The sequence below is a fragment of the Acomys minous genome (assembly GCF_964271855.1).
Source record: "Acomys minous genome assembly, chromosome: 1".
Taxonomy (NCBI): Eukaryota; Metazoa; Chordata; class Mammalia; order Rodentia; family Muridae; genus Acomys; species Acomys minous.
This window is the reverse complement of record NC_140483.1, coordinates 176367922-176390137: the sequence shown is the minus strand read 5'-3', so window position 1 is coordinate 176390137 and position 22216 is coordinate 176367922. Positions and strand designations below refer to the sequence as shown.

At 40.6% G+C, this 22216-nt stretch overlaps 1 protein-coding gene across 1 annotated transcript in view; it reads right to left on the bottom strand.

The window, feature by feature from the left end:
* HAUS6 (HAUS augmin like complex subunit 6) overlaps positions 1-22216 on the bottom strand; it is a 41477-nt gene that overhangs the window by 5595 nt on the left and 13666 nt on the right. The window contains exons 8-15 of the mRNA XM_084776347.1: positions 21434-21607; positions 19393-19586; positions 18201-18327; positions 16877-16979; positions 11232-11313; positions 6462-6528; positions 5673-5858; positions 1035-1170 (exon numbers count right to left, since the gene is read on the bottom strand). Coding sequence (XP_084632473.1) covers positions 1035-1170; positions 5673-5858; positions 6462-6528; positions 11232-11313; positions 16877-16979; positions 18201-18327; positions 19393-19586; positions 21434-21607 — 1069 coding nt within the window. The remainder of the gene's footprint in view (positions 1-1034; positions 1171-5672; positions 5859-6461; positions 6529-11231; positions 11314-16876; positions 16980-18200; positions 18328-19392; positions 19587-21433; positions 21608-22216) is intronic.

Sequence of the window (22216 nt, the reverse complement as noted above, 5' to 3'; positions counted from 1 at the left end):
AATTAAAACAGCAATCACTGTTCCTGAAATACACATGCACTCCTACACAAGTATGTGATTACATGCAGGAAAAACATCTTGTCTATCCATGCCAGAAGTGGACAGATTATTTGTTTGTTTTTTTAATAAAAGATACTAATTTTAGATTGTAGGCTCTGTTGGCCATTTGATATCCCACAATTCTGCAAATCTGACACTGGAGCATGGAAATGGCTATAAACAATGTGTCAACAAATGAGCAAGGCTGTATTAAATATATATAACACACTGCAGGACCTATTTAATTCACAGGCTGGCATCTGAAGAACACCAACTTATGCTGTCTCAGCTCAATATGAATTATATCAGCAGCAAAGAAACTGTATCCAATCATTCAACACAAACGCTCTGTATTGTTAAAGAAAGAAGGAAGTATCAAAGGTTTGCCTATACCAATTATACGTATTTGCGGGGAAGCATTTGATGCTATGACCACTTTTGCCATGGGGCAAAGATCTATGCATGAAGTGTGGTAGCTGCTTATGACTGCTGACTGGAAAGCAAAATCCTCATACTCCCTCTAAACACGGAAGTCTGACCTAAAGGTGAAATTTTTTATTAGTACATTTACTCATTTATTTGTTTATTTACTGTATGCATGCATGTGAGAGCATCCACATGCTACAGTGCATGTATGGAAGTCAGAGGACAACTTCCAGGCATTCATTCTCTCCTTTTACCACATGGAACTGGCCCCAGGATTTTTTTTTCAAGTGGCCAAATAAAATGTTTTGCAGAAAACAGCCAAGTAACACAACTAAAACAAGATTGTAACATCGGGACTGACTATGCTTCTGTGTAGGTGCACAAGTCACAAAAGGTTACTGATGAGAGACTGTTGTATAAAGGTGAGCAACCATGCTGAAGACTTCAACATAACTCACTATATGAAGAGCCACTGCCAACCACAAAGAAGTAGAGTTTTAAATTGTTTCCAAAGGACTGTCAGATCATGAGTCTAGAGGTGGGAAATGAGACAGAAAGCATCAACTTACTCAAGCTTTCTGGGGTCCGGGGAATTTCTTTCTTGGGTAGGAAGGGATTAGAAATTAGAGTGTTGATTAGCTCCTCCAACTTTACTTCTTTCCCTTCACAGAGCTGTGGTGAATCAGACAGAACTATCCTGGCAACCTGCAACAGGAAAGAAAAAGAAAAATGACCAAGACCAGACAGAAACGACAAAAGCCCCAGTAGGAACCATGAACACAGAGTCAGCAGCCCAGCACTAGCTGATGGCAACAAAGAAGCTCCCTGACGTCCAGGTGCCATCCTGCTGCAAAAAGGAACAGGTGACAAGCTCTACTCAGCCAGGCGCAGTGATGCACATCTTTAGTCTCAGCACTAGAGAGGTAGAGACAGGTGGATCTGTGAGTTCGAGGACAGCCTGGCCTACACAGTTGAGTTCCAGGGCAGCCAGAGCTACAGAGTCTATAAGGCGGCAACAGGAGATAGACAAAGATTTGTTTTTGTGCAGGTTGAAACAGGGTTTCTCTGTGTAGCCCTGGCTGTCCTAGAACTAGCTCTGTAGACCAGGCTGGCCTCGAACTCAAGAGAGCTGCCTGCCTCTGCCCCATTAGTGCTGGGATGAAAGGTGTGCGTCACCACCCAGCTATACTCAGGGAGCCTTAAGGCCATTCTGACTATACTGACCTCGGACCTGACAACTCTGTAATCATCAAAATAACCGTTTTAAACAAGCAGACTCTTTGCTTGTTTAAGTCCATTTGCACAATAAGGCTTCTATTTATTTCTTTGTTTTTGCTTTGAGACAGTGTATCAGGGTGTTCTAAAACTCAGAGATCCCCCTATCTCTGTTGGTATGAAAAGCAGGCACCAATTGCACTTAATACCTCTATTGCCAAGCAGAACACACTGGACAACATACTTCTTTGTCAGAAATATCCTTATTAGATCTAAATTAGTGAATAAGTAATAAGGAATAAAAAATGTACAACATGGAATTTGCACTCTCTAGTAACCAACTAGCATGCAAACAGCATGCAAACTAAAACTCCTGCTCTTCAGATCAGTGAAATAGAAAAAGGAGCACAGAGCTCTAATCAAGTTGGCCCAAGAAAACAGGGGCCTCTTTTCTTTTCTAATTAATTAGTGTTTTATATGTGTAAGTATTTTGTCGGCATTATATATGTACCCAGAGGTCAGAAGACAGCACTGGCTCCCAAGTTACTAGATTGTGAGTGGCCATGTAGGTGCTGGGAACCAAACCCTGGTCCTCTGCAAGAACAGCAAGTGTTCTTGTTTTTGTTTTTTTGTTTTTCCAGACAGGGTTTCTCTGTGTAGCCTTGGCTGTCATGGACTTGCTGTGTAGACCAGGCTGGCCTCAAACTCACAGAGATCTGCCTGCCTCTGCCTCCCGAGTGCTGGGATTAAAAGCGTGCACCACCACGCCCAGCCTTAGCCAAGTGTTCTTAACTGCAGAGCCATCTCTGTAGCCCCAGATTGCTTCTTGGAATAAAAGCATTAATGAACTAAGTTCACTTCACTGACCAGACACAGTGATGTGTACCTGTAATCCTAACACTGTGGAGACAGACAGGAAAACCATCATGAGTTCAACAAAAAGAACCTCTGTCTCAACCAACAAATACACAAATAAAAATAAATCCATTTTACTTTCAGTTTCCTGAGACTTTAGGATTCTCTTATTCTATTCCACCCTATTCTATTGTTAATTTAAATTCTTTTTATGACGTTTTTGATTTTTTTCTAATTTCTAATTTATTTACTTTATGTATATGAATGTTTTGCATGCATCCATGTATGTGCACCATATACATGCCTATTGGATCCCCTCAAACTGGGGTTATTGGATGGCTGTGAGCCAAACTATGGACACTAGAAACTGAACCTGAGCATTCTGGAAAAGCAACAAGCGCTCTTAACTGCTGAGTCATCTCTTAAGCCCATATCTATTTTGTTTTGTTTTGTTTTCTGAGACAGGGTCTCCTATAGCCTAGGATGGCCTAGAACTCACTATTTAGCAGAGAATGACCTTGAATTCCTGGACTTCCTGCCTCCACTTTTGAAATGCAATCTAAATTCTATTAAACTAAAAATGTGCCTTGTTTTTCATAACTAGGGAATTTCTACTTTAAAAGGACTTATCAGATGGGTGTGGCGGCACAAGCCTTTAATCCCAGCACTCACAGCTGTGAATTCGAGGCCAGCTTGGTCTACAAAGGGAGTCTGGGACAGCCAAGGCTACACAGAGAAACCCTGTCTCGGAAAAAGAGAAAAGGACTTAGCATCTTTTTAGTGTACAATCAAGTGAATAGAGAATCAACAGAATATTAGAGCCCTAGAAGCATTTAGAAACCATGAAATTGGTTGGTCTCATTACAAACAGGACAATAACTAGCATTCATCCCATTCTCTGGTATTGTACAGTGCTAATTTAGTAAGGTCAGAACTGATAAAAGAGAATGTTTTTTTTTTTTTTTTTTTTTGGTTTTTGAGACAGGGTTTCTCTGTGTTAGCCTTGGCTGTCCTGGACTCACTTTGTAGACCAGGCTGGCCTCAAACTCACAGCGATCCGCCCGCCTCTGCCTCCCGAGTGCTGGGATTAAAGGCATGCGCCACCACGCCCGGCTGATAAAAGAGAATGTAAAATCCAAATTAATATTATCTGAAGGCTATTTTTAAGACACTCAGAGATAAATTGTAGTATGCTGTGATTGCTTGGCCAAACATTAATTCAAATAATGCTAAATTATAAAACAATCAAGATAACAAGTGAAAGGCCTAAGTATTTAATTTGTATAAACTACTTAATTTGTATTAAATCAAGTGACTGATCAAGTTACTTAATACAAAAGCAAAACAATGTGAAAACCCAAAACAACCTTATAAATAAATAAATAAATAAGTAAACCCTAATAAAACTCGGTACTGTGAAAACAAACAAAACAGAACAGGCTGGCAAAGGCACTTGCTGTGGTGACCTGAGTCTGACTGTAGGGACCGATGGTAGAAAGAGAGAACCACTCCTCCAAGTTGTCCTCTACCTCCACATATAAGCTACGGCATGCAAACACATGTGCACACACACACGTTAACACACACACACAAATATAATAGATTTAATAAAATAACTTTTTCATTAAAAAAAATAATAATAAAGGGAGCTACAGAGATGGCTCAGGAGTTAAGCGCTCCTGCAGAGGACCCAGGGCTGGCTGCTAGTACTAAACTCATTGGCTTACAATCAACTGTAAATAATAATAATAATAATAATAATAATAATAATAATAATAATAATAATAATCTTTTAAAAATCAAGAGCTAGAAAGAAAGCTAAGTTAAGAACATGTATTGTTCTTGCAAGGGACCTGGTTTCAGCTCCCAGTAGCCACATAGTAAGTCACAGCCATCTAATGTCAGTTCTAGGGGATCCAACGTTTGCGCGCGCGCGCACACACACACACACACACACACACACAGTAAGCAAACACATACAAAAAAAACAAATAAAACTAAAAAAATTTATGGGAAAAAAATCAATGAATTGGTATCAATATTTTTAGTCACCTTTGAAATATTTAGAAAACAACAAAGTCAACAAAACTTTCACTGTTTGGTATCACAGAATCTTGGGGTTTTGGTGGTTTTTTGTTGTTGCCTTTTGTTTTTTCAAGATAGGGTTTCTCTGTGTAGCTCTGGCTGTTCTGGACTTGTTTTGTAGACCAGGCTGGCCTCGAACTCTCAGAGATCTGCCTGTCTTTGCCTCCCAAGCGCTGGGATTAAAGGTGCGTGCCACTGCTGCCTGGCTAGAATCTTGGTTTTTATTTTTTAGTTGTGAGCCTAACCTTTAATCGCTGAGCCATTTCTCCAGCCCTAGGAGTAATATTTTTAAAAAGCTAAGAAAAATAAGAGAGTATTCAAATGACTATAATCACTGAGCACATTTACCTAACAATGTATGAATGGCTAATCCATAAGCTGCCAGCTGTGTATTATATGGTGAATATTTATAGAATGCGCAGTGACTGTGAATAATGAGTCAATCTTAACTAAATATGTTTATAAGAAATCTATATCTGCTTTTGTAAAAGGCTGATTTACTTTAGCTTAAGTTTTATAAAGATTATTTTTATTTTCTAATTAATTTATTCATTTATTTATGCATTTTAATGTATTATGTATACAATGTTCTGCTCACATGTGTGCCTGCAGGCCAGAAGACGGCACCAGATCTCATTATGGATGGTTGTGAGCCACCATGTGGTTCCTGGGAATTCAACTCAGGACCTTTGGAAGGGCAGTCAGTGCTTCTCCAAGCCATCTCTCTAGGCCCCTTATTTTTATTTTCAACTATGTGTTATATGCATGTCCATGAGTGCAGTGGCTCAAGAGGCCAGAAGAAGACATCAAATCACTGCACCTTGAGTTATAAGCAGTTATGAGCTACCACATGGTGCTGGGAACAGAACTCGTGTCCTCTGTAAGAAGCAGCACACGCTCGTAACCACTAAACAGCCCTTTGCCTTCACTTTTATTATGTAACTTCCCTTACTTCAAACTTCTCAAGAATTAACTGTATTCCATCTCTGAACCCAACACGACTTAGCAGATCACAAATACATAAGTATATTTATTAATAATCTTTTTCTAACCTCTTCTACCAGATGCTCTTGCTCCCTCTGGAACGGATCGCTCTTTGTCACCGGCGGAGACGCTCTGAACACACTATTCTGCGCACTCGTTGCAGCAGCTGATAGAGGACAGGCTTCCACTTCAGAGCCTGGTGTTTTCTTGTAAGTCATTACACTTTTCTCTTTGGGAGTTCTCACAGTTGGATCCTGAGAAGAGACATACACTACAACTTAATGATCACGTCTAGTTTTGGAGCTCGCTTCTTTCCATATTCATGGGCTAAAGGTGGGGCTGCTTTCCTTTTTTGAGACTGGGTAGTAAGGAGCCAGGCTGGCCTTGACAGCTTGCTGTGTAGCCCAGGCTGGCCTTGACAGCTTGCTGTGTAGCCCAGGCTGGCCTCAGTAGGAGACATCTATGCCCCAGCCTCTTAAGCACCAGGACCACAAGGGTTTATCACCATACTGACAAAAGACATTATGCAAAAGTATGTGTTCATTGGCTGAGCTAAATAATTCCACATTCTCATTTAGCAAGAGAATAGAAATGGTAAAAATGGAAGAAAAAAAATGTTATATCACCAAGAAGATTTTATTATAAATCACTAGTGACAATGAATTGAAACTGTTTTTAAAGCCAGGCAATTGACACCTATATAAACCCAGTACTTGGGAGGTTGAGGCAAGAGAATTGCCGTTAAGTTCAAGATTGGCCGGGGCTACACAAAGAGTGCAAGAGACGCCTGGGTCACTTACCAAGGCTGTGTCTTACAAAAAATCAACAATAAAAATGAAAATTGTTTTAGACTATACCTTCTCGAGCAGTGTGGAACTGTCTGCGTCTGATGGTGAAGCACACTGTAAGGAGAAAGGAGCAGCGCTGAAAAGAAGAAGACAGCAAGTCCAAGTCATATGTAGGTAGGCACTGAGTATCCTGATGTAGCTGAGTGTCTAAGAAATTGTCTGCCCCGTATCTGTCCATGACGATTTCACTCAATTCGCCCTGGTCATCAAAAGGCAGTTTATTCTGGGGAGGTCTGGTGACAATTAGGGCAGCACTTTTGCCCAACTTGTGTATCACTCTCCCGATTAACTTAAACTTTCTTACTATATATGTTTATTTCAGATTACATAACTTACAACTTGACATACAACAATTTGAATATAACTTCAAAGCAAACTCAACAAACTAGAATTACATTATTACAATGTCCTCAGCATGCTAATACAATTTCACAGTAGCAGAGACTTTAATATTCTTTAGCCAAACATAGTAGTATATATCTGTAATATCAGCATTTCAGAAGTTGAGGCAAGAAGATCTCAAGTTCTAAACCAGGCTGGGCTACAAAGTGAGACTGCCTCAAACAGGAACAGGGCTGTATGGGCAGCTCAGTGCCAAATACTCACCATGCAAACCTAAGAACCGGAGCTAGAGCCAGAGACCCCTCAGTAGAGGAGAATCTACTCTCAAAAACTGCTCTCGGACTATTGCACACACACAGACACACCTGGACCTCCCCCACCCCGTAATCATGCACATTAGAATACCTTTTTTTTTTCCTTTTAGAAGACTGATTTGGTTTTTGGGAGGAGTGCACATGGTTAGAAGATTTATTTTTAATAACACATACAGGTTGAAATCTCATAGCAAGTCTGATTGTGCTGAAGGACGCTTTTAATCTCAGCACTAGGTAGGCAAAGACAAGTGGATCTCTATGAGTTCGAGACCAGCCTGGTCTACAGAGTGAGTTCCAGGACAGCCAAGAATACACAGAAACAAAAACCCAAAACCAACCAAACAAAAAACCTGTTTCAGAAATTAGATATACTAAGGGCTTCTTCAACTTCCCATATATTATCATAAAAATTTAAATTTGTGGATCAAATTTTTTTAACTAACAAAAGACTTGGTATTTCATGTTCAAAATCAGTTTTTCCTGTGAATCTTGCACTATAGCAACTATGTTACAGATATAGTGAGACTGTTCTGTTCAGTTTCCTTTTACTCCATGCTGTGCTTGCTAGCCCGAGTCAGAGCCCTAAAGCCTAAACAAAGTGAGAACCAGGCACACAGTATCTACTGACTCTCACAGGTGTGCCATGGTCCATGTGCACACAACACACACACCCACATAAGAAATATGCACGCAATAAATACTACATTGTCTTTAAAAAACAAAGAAAACGTAGTTCAAGGGAAGCCTAGATCATCCATCCTGGCTTACAGGAGACCCTGTAGCAAAACAAAACAATACCAGAGACTCCTGCCAAGAGCAAGCATCTTTCAGAACTAGAATCTACAAACTGAACAGCTTTGCTGATTAATGTGGTAAGTTTTCGTACTAGACAGGCAGAGTCTTGCCATGTAGCTACACTGAGTGCCAGGTCAGTTAGAGCTGTACAACAGGACTGGGATTCTTGTTTTTTTCTGTCTGTTTGTTTTGTTTTTTGTTTTGTTTTGTTTTGTTTTTAGGGCGGCGGTGCCTGGAGAAACAGCACAGTGGTGAAGAGCACTTGCAGCTCTTCTAGAGGACCCACGGTCAGTTTTGAGTATGTACATAAGGCAGTCCACAACCACCTGTCCCTCTAGCTCCAGGGAACTCTCTCCTGGCTTCCTTGGGCATCTAAGGAAAGTGCATGTGCATGTCACATAAATAAATCAAATAAAAAATCAAATAAACTGTGAAATAGGTGGGAGGGAGGTCATGGCTCAGTAGGTAAAGCACTTGTTATACAAGACTGCAGATCTGAGTTTCATTTCTGGGACCTACGCTAGAAGAGAAGACCAACCCCCCGAATTTTTCTGGCCTTCACATATACACAAAGCATGTGCTCACCATCAACCCACATCATACACACACACCCAATTATAATAAAATACAATTTAAAACAAATTAACTCGTAAGAGGTGCAAGACTCACAGCAACTAGAGAGGTGAAGCCTTGAAGTTGCGTAGGAAGGAAGGTAAGAGTAGATCCTAGGACTTGGAGGGTGAATAAGATAAAAATACACTGCATTAAGTTCTCAAAAACTTAATAAAAATATTTTAAAAGATGATAAATGAATAAGCTATAACATATAGTTAATATATTCTAATTAAAAATATACGTAACTGTTTTTTAAAAGGCCAGAATGGGATTTCGTTTATTATGTAAGTTTAGAAAGGATGTAAAAATAAGTAAAAAGGAAAATACAAAGAGCTGAGAAACGCCTTTTATCCTAGTACCAAGGAAGTAGAAGCAGGTTGAGCTCTGTGAATTCAAGGTCAGTGTGCTCTGCACAGTGAATTGCAGGCCAGTAAAAATAATGTCAAAAAGTTTAAAAAAACAAGAAAACAGCATCACCACTGCACATTTGGAAATTTTGTAAGAGGGCTCACGAAGACCAGGAGAGGAGAGGCCAGCCTGAGCACTGGCTGACCAGGAGAGGAGAGGCCAGCCTGAGCACTGGCTGACCAGGAGAGGAGAGGCCAGCCTGAGCACTGGCTTCAAGTACAACGCTGTCTCATCCGCTACTCTAGTCAAAACCAGCAACAAGACTCGGGGTCCTGATTACCTGTGGTGACAACTACGTGTGAAAAAGTTAATTCTCTAAAAAACCGCTCTTTTTTTTTTTTTCCCCAGACAGGTTTTTCTGTGCTGTCCTGGAACTCACTCTGTAAAGCAGGCTGGCCTGCCAGCTGACAGAAATCTACCTGCCTCTGCCTCCCGAGTGCTGGGATTACAGGAGTGCACCACCACGCCTGGCTTAAAACTGTACTCTTTCCATGGTTCTTAACTAAATATTATATCCAATCCATATAATTTAAGTAATATTTCCTTCACAATTTTCACAAGTAATTTACTTTCATGTCTGTCCCTCTTCTAAACCTGTATTAGCCAAACATCAACCAAATAATAATCCATGGTGGCCCTGGAGCAATGGCCCCAAGCTCAGCTCCTAGCACACTCACTGGACAGCTCCCGGCTCCAGAAGACCTGACGCCCCCTCCTCAACTCCGCAGCACCTGCACTCTGTGCACACACCCATACACATACACACAGAATTGAAAATACTGAAATCAAGGCTTGAAAAAATAATAGGCTTTTAAGGCCACGCCTGACAGCCTGAGTGTGAGTGTGAGCCCTGGAACGCAGTGTAGAAGGGAGGAACGAAGCACCTCTCACAGGCTGTCACTCTGACCCCATACACACGCACTCATGCATCAACACAGAAATGCAAAATGAGTGTAAAAACAGTATGCAGGAGCGGGGGATGGCTCAGTGGGTAATGAGCTTCTATGTATCTGAACTATTTTAAAATCCTCTTAGCTGGGCGTGGTGGCGCACACCTTTAATCCCAGCACTTGGGAGGCAGAGGCAGGCAGATCGCTGTGAGTTCGGGGCCAGCCTGGTCTACAAAGTGAGTCCAGGACAGCCAAGGCTACACAGAGAAACCCTGTCTCAAAAAACCAAAATAAATAATTTATTAAGTAATTAAGGAAATAAAATAAGTAAAAGCTCTTCAATATATGGGCTGGAGAGAGGACTTACCCACTAAGAGCACTTGCTGTTCTTGTCGAGTACCAGGGTTTGGTTACTGCTCTTACAATGCTACCCACAACTATCACTCAGTTCCAGGGGATGTAGCACCGTCTTTATCTAGTACTGTCTCTGGTCTCCCAAAGGCGACAGGCATTGGTGCTTCCATACATACAAGCAAAGCACTCATACACATAAAATAAGCATAAATAAAAAAAAAGTTTCATCTGTACTATAGATGAAAACAGGAAGCAGTGCAGGCTGACGCAGGAAAGGGGAGGACAACTGAAAGTTAAATTAGACTCAGCTATAGCAAGAGAAAGTACTAGGCTCAGAGTTTTCTACCAAACCAGATGACCTCAAATGCTCCCCAAATTTAGACTCACTCAATAGTTAAGTGTTGTTTGTTTGGGTTCTTTGTTTGTTTGTTTGTTTGTTTTGGTTTTTTGAGACAGAGTTTCTCTGTGTTAGCCTTGGCTGTCCTGGACTCACTTTGTAGACCAGGCTGGCCTCAAACTCACAGCAATCCACCTGCCTCTGCCTCCCACAGAGTGGAGGGATTAAAGGTGTACGCCACCATGCCCAGCTAAGAGGATTTAAAATAGTTCAGATACATAGAAAAAGGTAAAAGGATGGAGATGGCTCAGCAATAAAGAGCACTGGCTGCTTGTCCAGAGGTCCTGAGTCAACTCCCAGCAACCACATGGTGGCTCATGGTAATCTATAATAGGATCTAATGCCCTCTTATATACATGCAAATAGAGCACTCATACATACATAAATTTTTTTTAAGGGCAAAAATTTCCAAACTTACCTTGTGTAATTTCCAAACCTGTACTTTCTTCACAACTCAGATAATACCCATAAAACCCAATATTCAGATAAGTAGAAGAGGAGAAAAATGCCCAGGCATAATAAGTATTGAACATCTTCTACAAATGTGGGTGGGCTTACAGTAAAAAACACTGTCTGGTTTAGAGGAAGAAATCACACACTGTTCTACAGTACAAAAGCTCTAAACTTACTCAAGATGAGCCAGCATAAAAGTCAAATGTGTTACCTGTTGGCAGGATCACACACACTTCCTAGGGTCTCGGCTTCCTTTCTGGCACCATTTTCTTGGTTATGTTCCTTATGTGTATCTAAGGAAGTATGAAAATTATTCCTTTAATTATGTTCGTGTATCTAATATTCAAGGATCTCTAGAAATGACAGAACATGTATTCCGTCCCACCTCTCACCGAGCTTCACACCCAACTGTTTAGAACAGCTTCTAAGCAGAAATTAGAAAGATAATATAAACACGAGTAGTGAGTGAGCCAAGGGCATGGCTCAGCGACTAAAAACAACCTGCCATACAGAGCTGATGACTCGAGGTCAATGCCCAAATGTAGTGCGTGCACCTATAAATTCAGAACCCCTAGAGGAAGCGGGGACAGAGACAGAGAAACTAAAGGACTGCAGGGCAGCTGGCCTTGCAAACTTGCAGAAGAGCAGCAGAGGAGCCCGTGCCCGACACCCACACCAGCACAGGGGCCACACAGAGAGGTTTTGTTTTTTAATCTATCTAGAGCTAGTGAGATAGTTGGTTCAGCAGGTAAGAGTGCGCACCTCCAATCCTGGCAATCCAAAAAATTAGCTCCCCTAATCCCACATGGGGGAGAAAACTAACCCCCACATGCATTTTGTAGTGAGCATGCACACATGAAATATTTGGGAAAAAAATAACCAGCAAATTGCTAAGATGAAGTAATAAGAGTAACAGATTACGTGATAGCAGACTTTTCTAAAAAGACTGACCGTAGCCATGCATAATGCTATACTTTGACAAGCTCAGCACTTGGAAGGTAAAGGCAGGAATTCAAGACAAACCTCTGCTATACTGAGAGTCTGAGGACAGTTTGGGCCACGGAGACCCAAAAAGAGTGAGGGAGATATATGTGCATGGCCTCGAATTTGGTTATCAGCATCCAATTCGGTGTTACATAACCATGTTTCATTTCTTACGTATAAAAATCATATGCTAACAATATAAACCAGCAAAGGCAAAATACTTAGCATACTTCAATACACTTACGACATCAGCCTATACAGTTTCACCATCCTATCAAACAGCTATGTGCTAACAAGCAAGCAAAGGTAAAAAAGACATATTAATACCTAAGAGTATTCCCATATAGTTAGCTAAGGTGTCACTGCATAAGAAGCCAATGCATATTTCCAGGAGTGGAATACGTGCATCTTGAGGTAGCCCTATTCCCAATTTTCTGAGAAAACACCAGATTCATTTCCAACGTGGTTGTACAGTTTGCACTCCCACTAGCACTGAGGAAGCATTCCCCTTTCTCCACATCCTCAGCAGCATATGCTGTCACTTGAGTTATTGTTTTTTTTGTTTTGTTTTGTTTTGTTCTTGTTTTTATTTCATGTGCATTGGTATGAGAGTTTCAGAATCCCTGGAACTGGAATTACAGACAGTTGTGAGCTACCACATGGGTGCTGGGAATTGAACCGGGGTCCTTTGGAATAGCAGACAGTGCTGGCAGATCTAGACCCAGGAGAGCATACACAAACTACTGGACCAACCAAAGACAATGCATGTAGTAAACCCAGACCCCCTATGCAGATCTAGCCTATGGACAATGAATTCTCCACAGTTGTGTGGAGAGTAGGGACTGACTCTGACATGAACTCTGGTGCCCCATATTTGACCACTTCCCCTTGGTGGGGAGGCCTGGTGGCACTCAGAGGAAGGGGAAGCAGGCTACCAAGATGAGACCTGATAAGCCTTGATCATATGGTAAGGCCTTTCTGTCACAGGCCTCCGTAAGAGGAATAGGGTAAAAGAGGGAGGGAGCGGGGAAACAGGAAGATACAAGTGAGGGGACAACAATCAAGATGTAATCTGAATAAATTATTTAAGTAAAAAAAAAAAAAAGAAAGAAAAAAGGCAGGAGTTCTACTTATGTAAATAAATATTGGTTCATTCTTCATCTCTTGTGAGCCCTTCAAAATGTATCATAATTAAAGGATGAATTTTTAAAAAGCAAATGCTATGCAAAGATACTTGTCCATTATAATAGTATGAGCAGTTGCCAATGCAAGCATTTTTTGTTTGTTGTTGGGTTTTGTTTTTTGTTTTGCAACAGGGTTTTAAGACAGCCTTAGCTTTCCTTGACTTGCTCTGTAGACCAGGCTGGCCTCAAACTCACAGAGATCCACCTGCCTCTGCCTCCCGAATGTTGGGATTACAGGCCTGCACCACATGTGGTTCACTTTTGTTTTTCAAGACAGAATTTCTCTGTGTAACCTTGGGTGTCCTGGAACTCACTCTGTAGACCAGGCTGGCCTCAGGAATCTGCCTCTGCCTTCTGAGTGCCTGGACTAAAGACACGTGCTATCACTGCCTAACTCCAACTCAACTTTTCCAAAACCTTCTGTACTTACTATTATGGAATCACAAAACATTCTCCAAATGAGAATAAACACAAATATCACAAAATTAGTAGAACACCATAAAAACAAATTACTACACAGAACAATAAATATCACCTGCACTGGTAGGCAGAGCTGAAACTTGTCTGTCTGGAACATAAAAAAGTTTATAAGCAGCAGCACTCAGGGAGGCAGAGGAAGGCGGATCTCTGTGAGTTCAAGGAAAGCCTGGTCTACGATGCAAATTCAGGACAGCCAAAGCTACACTGAAACCTTATCTCAAAAACAAACAACAAAACAAAACAAAACAACCAAACAAACAAAAAAAACAAAAATGGCTCATACCCATAATCCCAGCACATAGAAAGTAGAGTTCAGAGGCTAGAGAGATAGCTCTGACCCAGGTTTAATTCCCAGCACTCACATGGCAGCTCATAACTGTCACTCCAGTTCTAGAGGATCTAACACTGTCACACAGACATAAATACCAATGCTAATTAAATAAAAATAAATCGGGCTGGAGAGATGCTCAGTGGTTAAGAGCACTGGCTGTTCTTCCAGAGGACCCGGTTTCAATTCCAAGCATCCAAATGGCAGTTCACAACTGTTCACAGCTCCAGTTCCAGGGGATCTGACATCCTCACAGAGATACATGCAGGTAAAACACCAATCCACATAAAATAAAAATAAATAAACCTTTTTAAAACATAATACAACAATTCAGAACTCGCGAGGCAGAGCAGATGATAATCTATGAATTTGAGGCCAGCCTGGTCCTCAGAGTGAGTCCAGGTAGCCAGGGCTACACAGAAAAATCCTGTCTTGAAAAACAAATTATTAAAAAAAACAGGAAAGAGAGAGAGAAAGAAAGCGCTGAGTTCAAGATTAGCTTATACCACACATAGTGAGTTCTAGGCCAGCCCAGGTTTACTCCTCCATGTATGTGGAGAGACACTAAAAGTGAAACTAAACCAAGTATTTCAATAAGAAGCAAACAACCATGTGAACCAGAAAGAAAACAGGAATAACAATACCTAAGACACAAAAATAAAAGAAAAAACAAAAAGGGTGTAATTATAAGGTATGAGCAAAAAGTAAAGAAGCTGAAATATAAGAAAGACTATGAAAAGAGGGAGTTTCTGAAAAAGATGTAAATAAGACTTCCAGTTGGGACATGCCTTGGCTGGTAGTGACTGCCTACAACACACAAAGCCTGAGCTGCATTCCCAGCATTCTAGAAGATCTATGCCTGTAATCTAAGCACTTAGGAGAAGGTAGCAGGACGATTAGCAGCTCACCGCCAGCCTGAGTTACATTAGACTAAGACCAGGCTGACAAGATGGCTCAGCAGGAAACATTTGCTGACTAAGGACCTCAGTTCCATCGCCAACTCCAGGCCACACTTGACGGGACAGATCCAACTCCTGTAAGTTCTCCTCCATAAATGCACATGCACACACTGATTTAATAAAAACTAAGAGGAAAAAAAGGTGGAAAGAGACAGCAAATAAATAGGGCTTCTCATGATACTAAGTGTTAAAAGACAAATTAAACCTAAGTAGTAAAACATGAAAACCATCTAAGGAAAACAGCCATTTACAAGCTCAAAACTTTAAGAGTCTGTATATACAAATGAGAACTTAACGACTTAATAGAGATGAAAGGCGCACCACCTGTGAGGTCAGCACTTCAGCACTTCTGAGGCTGACAGCAAGAGAGTCTTAAGTTTGAGGCTGGCCGGGCGTACAAGTTACACACTACCTAAAACAAGATGTGTCACAAGGATCCTAACAGGAGTTACGGAAGAAAGCTGGAGATGGCACATAAAATCTCATTAAAAGTGAAAGACAGGCAATACTAGAGAGGACAAATTCTCATACTTAGAAAATAATGCGCTCCTAGAATACATATATACACAACCCAATAGATAAAAATAAATCTACATTTAGGAATGCCCTAATAAGTCTGCATAATATAAAAATCCTTTTTTTCGAGACAGGGTTTCTCTGTGCAGCCTTGGCTGTCCTGGGCTCGCATTGTAGACCAGGCTGGCTTCGAACTCACAGGGATCCACCTGCCTCTGCCTCCTGAGTGCTGGGATTAAAGGCGTGTGCCATCACCGCCCGGCTAATATAAAAATCTTCTAAGTAATCATAAATTACAACCTACTGGCCAGGTGCGGTGGCACACACCCGTAATCCCAGCACGCAGGGAGGCAGAGGCAGGCAGATCTCTGAGTTCGAGGCCAGCCTGGTCTACAAATCAAGTCTAGGACAGCCAAGGCTACCCAGAGAAACCCTGTCTCAAAAACAAAACAAAACAAAACAAAACAAAAGACAATGAGACAAACAGAAAACAGAAAACTAGACTTTACCATTAAAGTCCTAAAGATTTGTCAACCTAGAATTCTAAATCCAGGTCAACTATTATTCAATACCGAGCAAACACCAGGCTTGGTGGCTCGCATCTTTAATCCCTGCCCTCAGATAGGCTGAAGCATTCATGTTTTGCAAATGATAGAACTTCATTCTTTTTTTCATGACATTTTTTGTCAACAAAACAGACATTTTATGCAATACACATTTCACAGTAAAAACTGGAGAGCAGTTATTGGGTAAAGGCACTTGCCATCAAGTCTGATTACCTGAGTTTGATCCTCGGGTCCCACTTGGGAAAAAGAGAGAGCCAGGTTGTCCTGTAACCTTGACACATGCACTATAGTGTGTACATGCACATATACATAAATATGCACGGACATAAATGTAAAAATAATAATAAAAACCCTTATTATTATAAACAGTGAGAAGTGAGCCAAGTGCAGTAGTGCACACCTGAACTCCAGTGTTCAGGAGGCAGAGGCGGGAGAACAACTCCACGTTCCAAGTCAGTCAGTGCTGCACAATGACACACTGTCTTTAAAGGGTGTAGGATAGTTTAGTCTTACAACTAAGCTGGTTAGGGGTTAAGATGTTTTTAGATCAAGATAGATGTCTTAAGTTAATAGAGATAAGATATTATAGATTTGATTTTCATCCAGAAATTTAGATCCAACAAGATGGGAAAGATGTTTACTTCAAGTTTGCCAAATACAAATAGCCAAATCACTATGAATGTAACATTTATATAATTCCTGATTGTCTCATGGTTCTTACTGCTGTATGTAGTTTATTTTATTCATATGTAATAATATAAATGTATATGTTTTAAAAAGAAACATAATTTAAAAAATGAAAAAAAGGGGGGAGGGGACAGTGAGGAGAGTTTACCAACCTGGAAGTGAAGCAGGGTACTTAAAAAGTATACTCTTGGCATATACTTCCTCTGACACAGGATCAAACGAAAGGGGAGACATGGGAGGCAAAAGATCCACAGCCTTAAAACACAGAATTTACAATATTAAAGTAAACACCCTCACAAACAAGCACAATAACAAAGCTAAGTTCATCTACAAATGTATTTTTCCCTAACAATAAATTACCAAGCACTGTGACTATTTTCTTTCTGTATTTGCATGTGTATGAATGTTTTGCCTGCATATACGTGTGTGGACTATGTGTGTGCCTGGTGCCCACAAAAGCCAGAAGAGGGCATCAGATACCTTAAGATTAGCATTTTAGCTGGTTATAAGACAGCATGTGGATGTTAGGAATCATACTCGGGTTCTATGGAAGAGCAATCAGTTGGCATAACTGATAAGCCATCTCTCCAGCCCCTGCAAACACTTTTTTCTTCTTCCTTTTTTGTTTGTTTTTCAAGACAGGGTTTCTCTATGTAACCAGGCTGTCCTGGATTCACTTTATAGACCAGGATGATCTCAAACTCATAGAGATCCGTCTGCCTCTACCTCCCTGAGTGTTTGTGCTGCTGTACCCAGCTGCAACACTTTTTTTTAAATCAAAGAGTACAGTATCTGTATAAGCTTCAATTCTACATAATATTATTCTTTTTAGCCTCTAAATTTAAAATAAGTAACTATAAATGACAGTAGCTAGATGGAAAACTATTATGTACTTAGAAAAATTATAGAAATCCAAACATTTGAACTGCACAGTAGCACAGACCTATGCTCCTAGTGTCCTGGCTACCTGCATTCCAGATCAGCCCCACATATCTACCCAGCAGCTGCCTGTCTCTGAAAAGCTGCCAGGCCAAGCACGGTGGTGAAGGCTTGAGCAGATGCAGGAAGATCGGCAGCTCATGTTCATCATGAGCCTCACACCAAGCTTAAGGCCAACCCAGTGTACAAGAAACTGCCTCAACACAAAAAAAAATTACTTGGGCTGATGAGATGGTTGAGCAGATAAAAACACCCGCCTGGCAAGCCTGAGGGCTTGAGTTCAATTCCAGGAACACAACAGGTTAAATCAGATGGGAAGAACTAACTTGTAAAATCATCCTGTGCCCTGTCCATGTGCACCATGGTGCATATGTGCTGTCCTACCCCATCATACACACAACAATATACAAACATTTATTTAAAAAAACACACCGTAGACGTCAATGTAAACATAAATACATTAGAAGTTGAAAGACTGCTGAAATGTAAAGAGAATTGCCAAAATTCTTCTCCAAAACACAACTCTACATTACTTACTGAAGCCCCGCCTCTCATGAGACGGGAAGGAGACAGACCAAGAAATCCTTCCCACTTCTTATGCCATCTGTCTTCTTTTTCAACAATAGAATGTCTTATTGTAGTGATGTTCTCTTTTATTTTATGCCTATGATACAAGAAATAACTGTATTTGAAGGACAAATAAAAATATAGCACAATTTAAGACAACAGTACTAGGGCAGAAAAGGATATAAAACAAAGATTAACCATTAAACTACATATAAATTTAACTCTCACCAACTCTTCTGAACTTAAAATGTACTTTTTCTCCATTTAAAACAAAAAGGCAATCATACATCTACACTCCACTTATTACAAAATGAGCTTTTTGAAAGGTCTTTTTCTTAATTAATTAATTTTAGTTTTTTGAGACAGGGTTTCTGTTTAACAAAGTCCTGGCTGGCCTTGCTTTGTAGACCAGGCTGGCCTCAAACTCACAGATATCTGACTGCCTGTTTCCTTGAGTGCTGGGATTACAGGTGTGCACCACCGCGCCTGGCCATTAGGTTATAATTTATGGAGGGGAGGAGGGGAGGCGAGGAGGGAGAGAGGAGAAGAAAGGAGGGGAAGGGAAGAGGAGGGGGGGAGGGGAGGAGAGGGGAGAGGAGGGGAGGGGAGGGGAGGGGAGAGGAAAGGAGGGAAGGGGGAAAGAGAGAAGAAGAGAGGAGAGGGAGAGAGAGGGGAAGAAGGAAAGAGAGGGAAAGAGGGAGAGAGAGGTAGAGGAGAAGGGAGAGGGGAGGAGAGGAGAGAAAAAACTGTTCTTAAGCTCAGTTGTCAGGAAATCTTACTGTATAAAGTGGGTTGGCCCCAAACTCGCAATACTTCTGCCCTCAGCCTCCCAAGTCCTGGGATTCCAGACGTGTACTACCATGTATAAATTCAAGGTCAGCCTGTTCTACTTAGTGAGTTCCAAGCCAGCCAGGCCTACAAAGTAAGACTATGTCTCAAAAACAAAAAGAATTATCATAAGGCAAATAGTTTATTCCAAACAAGATGAAACAATATTACTTGTCCCTTTACCTCCCATGTCTCTCTGGAAATTTATTACATAAGTCTCTTGAATACCAGTATGTTAATTTATTTGCCAAAATTAAAGAATTATACACAACTTCTACTGGGAAAACCACCCTGTGCACCCCATAGTAAAATAACAAAAGATCTTTCTGTGTACCTCATATGCTTCATATCTGATAATCTTTCCCTCTGAATTTTGGTTTCTTTTTCAAAGTAGTGAAGGTCTATTGTCAATCTTGCTTGGTCACCCTTACAATGTTCAGATTTCATTACTTTCAAGACTTCATTTAACAACTGAATAATTGTTAAGAGGTTCAATTTTCCAGCCTCATAAACATTTCCTATCTGCAACTAAAGATTCAGAAAGGGGAAAAAAGCAAAGATTGGTAGGTTCTTGTGGTAATAAATTGTTACATAATTTTGGTTTTTTACTATTATTTAACATTACCTTAAGGAAGAATGGGGAGGAGGGAATCAACACACAAAAATAAAACTATATAAATAATTTCAAACTTATGGAAACTGTCAAAGAACTTGCACATCATTTTTATATTATACAACAGGTTAAAATCTAGAAGAAAAAATACAAATATATAGAAGAAAATAAACAGAGGGGCTGAAGAGATGACTCAGCAGCTAAGAGCATTCTCTGTGAGTCTAAGGTCTACACAGCAAGTTCCAGGCTAGAAATACCAGTTTAGTAATACTGTATAGTGGGACCAGATGTTGTGGTGCATTTCTTTAATCACAGCACTCAGGAAGCAGAGGCAAATGAATCTCTGTGAGTTCAAGGGCAACTTGGTCAATAATGGTAATTCCAGGCTGATCAGAAACACACATCAAGGCCCTGTTTGAAAAAATAAAAATATTGGGGCTGGGGAGATGGTTCAGAGGTCAAGAGCACGAGCTGCTCTTTCAGAGGTCCTGAGTTCAACTCTCAGCAACCATATGGTGGCTCACAACCATTTAGAATGAGGTCTGGTGCCCTCTTAAGGTGTGCAATGGTACATGCAGATACGATACTGTATACATAATAAATAAATATTTAAAATAATAAATAGATAAATAAATATCGACACCAAGGAAGCTGTTGAAGCCATGGCACTGTTAGCATATCTTTAATCCCAGCACTCGGGACGCAAAGGCAGGCAGATCTCTGTGAGTCTAAGGTCTACACAGCAAGTTCCAGGACAGCCAAGGCCACACGGAAGAGACCCTGTCTCAAACCAACAATAAAAATGCAAAGTCTGACCTTTCGCTTAGAAATTAGATGTTGGGGAGGGGGACTAGAAAAAAAGAAAGAGAAAACTGAGGTATTGCCATGGCAGAGGTAAAGGAGGAACAGCATTCACAAGGAAAGCCTAGGAGCACCAAGATGAGAGAGAGACAAAGGAAGCAGTCTGGAGTCATCTCCCCCAGGGCTTGTTTCCAAAGTACAGTACTGAGGAATTATCGCCTCCAAAGGCTTAGACAGTAACCCAGCAAGGCTTGTGAATGAAAACAGAGGGCCTAAGTCACATTCTGCTTAAAGATAACTAGAGATGAGTTTAAAAGAAAAAAGACTTTATGAAAGCCAAGTGCAAAGGAGGCACTTGGATGGCAGAGGCATGCCTGGTTTATAAATCTAGTTGCAGGCCCCCCAGAACTACATGGTTGATCCTGTCTTAAGAAAACAACAACAACAAAGACACATAACAGCTAAGCTTGATGGAGCCTACAATCCCAGCATAGAGGAGGCTGAGGCAGGGCGAAATTTATTAAAAAAAACAAACAAACCAAAAACCTAATACAAAGAAAGTTGAGATAGGGAGTGGATAAAGACACTTGCCACAAAGATCAGGCCCAGGACATATACGAAAAAGAGAACAGATTCCCATAAAGTGTTCTCTGACCTCCAAATACACACCACGGTAGGTGTGCATTCACACACATGCACACACACACGTGCATACACACACAAATAAAATGTAAAGAAACAATACAGTACTTTCTTCATACTAAACAACCTTAAGTTTTCTATACTATATAACACTGTACAAGGTAGAAGAGACAACAAATGCACATACCTTTGAATTGCCATGTGAAGAGTTCACTAGAAATAAAGGACACACATTCTGGACGCAGTGGGAAGTCATTGAGATGACAATGTAAAAAGCAGTGACACTGTTTAACAGTGTTTCCTTAACAGCAAAGCTTACCTGACATATTTGCTGCTCAAGTCTGTCAAGTAAGCGCCTTGGAATATTAACAGCAACATTAGTTCCATCCAAAATACACTGGTTAGCAATGCTGAAGACTGAACTAACAACAACTTCTTTCTCCTTTTCCAAAGACATTAGTGTCCCATTCACTGAAGTCCACAAAGCCCGAACCTTTGAAAACAATATACAAAATCTACATATATGTATACTAAGCAAACACTGACATAAATATTGGTTCACCCCTATTCATGAATAAAATATAGCTGATGAGAAAATTAAGGAATTGCATTCTAACTGTTTACAATACAGATATTATCTCCAAATGGGTTTGAAATTTTTTCTTCTTGATTTGTTTTATTCCTTTTTAGGGGAAAGGGGCTTGAGACAGGGCCTCACTGTGTAACCTTGGCTGCCAAAGAACTGGCTTAAAACCACACTAAGCTCCAACTCAGAGACCAGCCTGCCTCTGCCTCTCAACTGCCAGGATTAAAGGCTTATTACACCACACTGAACTAAAGATTTGTTTGTTTGTTTCTCAAGACAGGGTTTCTATGTATAGCCCTGGCTGTCCTGGAACTCACTCTGTAGACCAGGCTGGCCTCAAACTCACAAAGATCCACCAGCCTCTGCCTCACAAGTGCTGAGATTAAAGGCATGTGCCACCACCACCCAACTACTAAGGAATTCTTAGAAAAAATACAGATTATATAATTTCCAAACAAACTTAAGAAATCTTTATACTACCATTCAAGAATTGTGTTATATATGAAAAGCACAAAA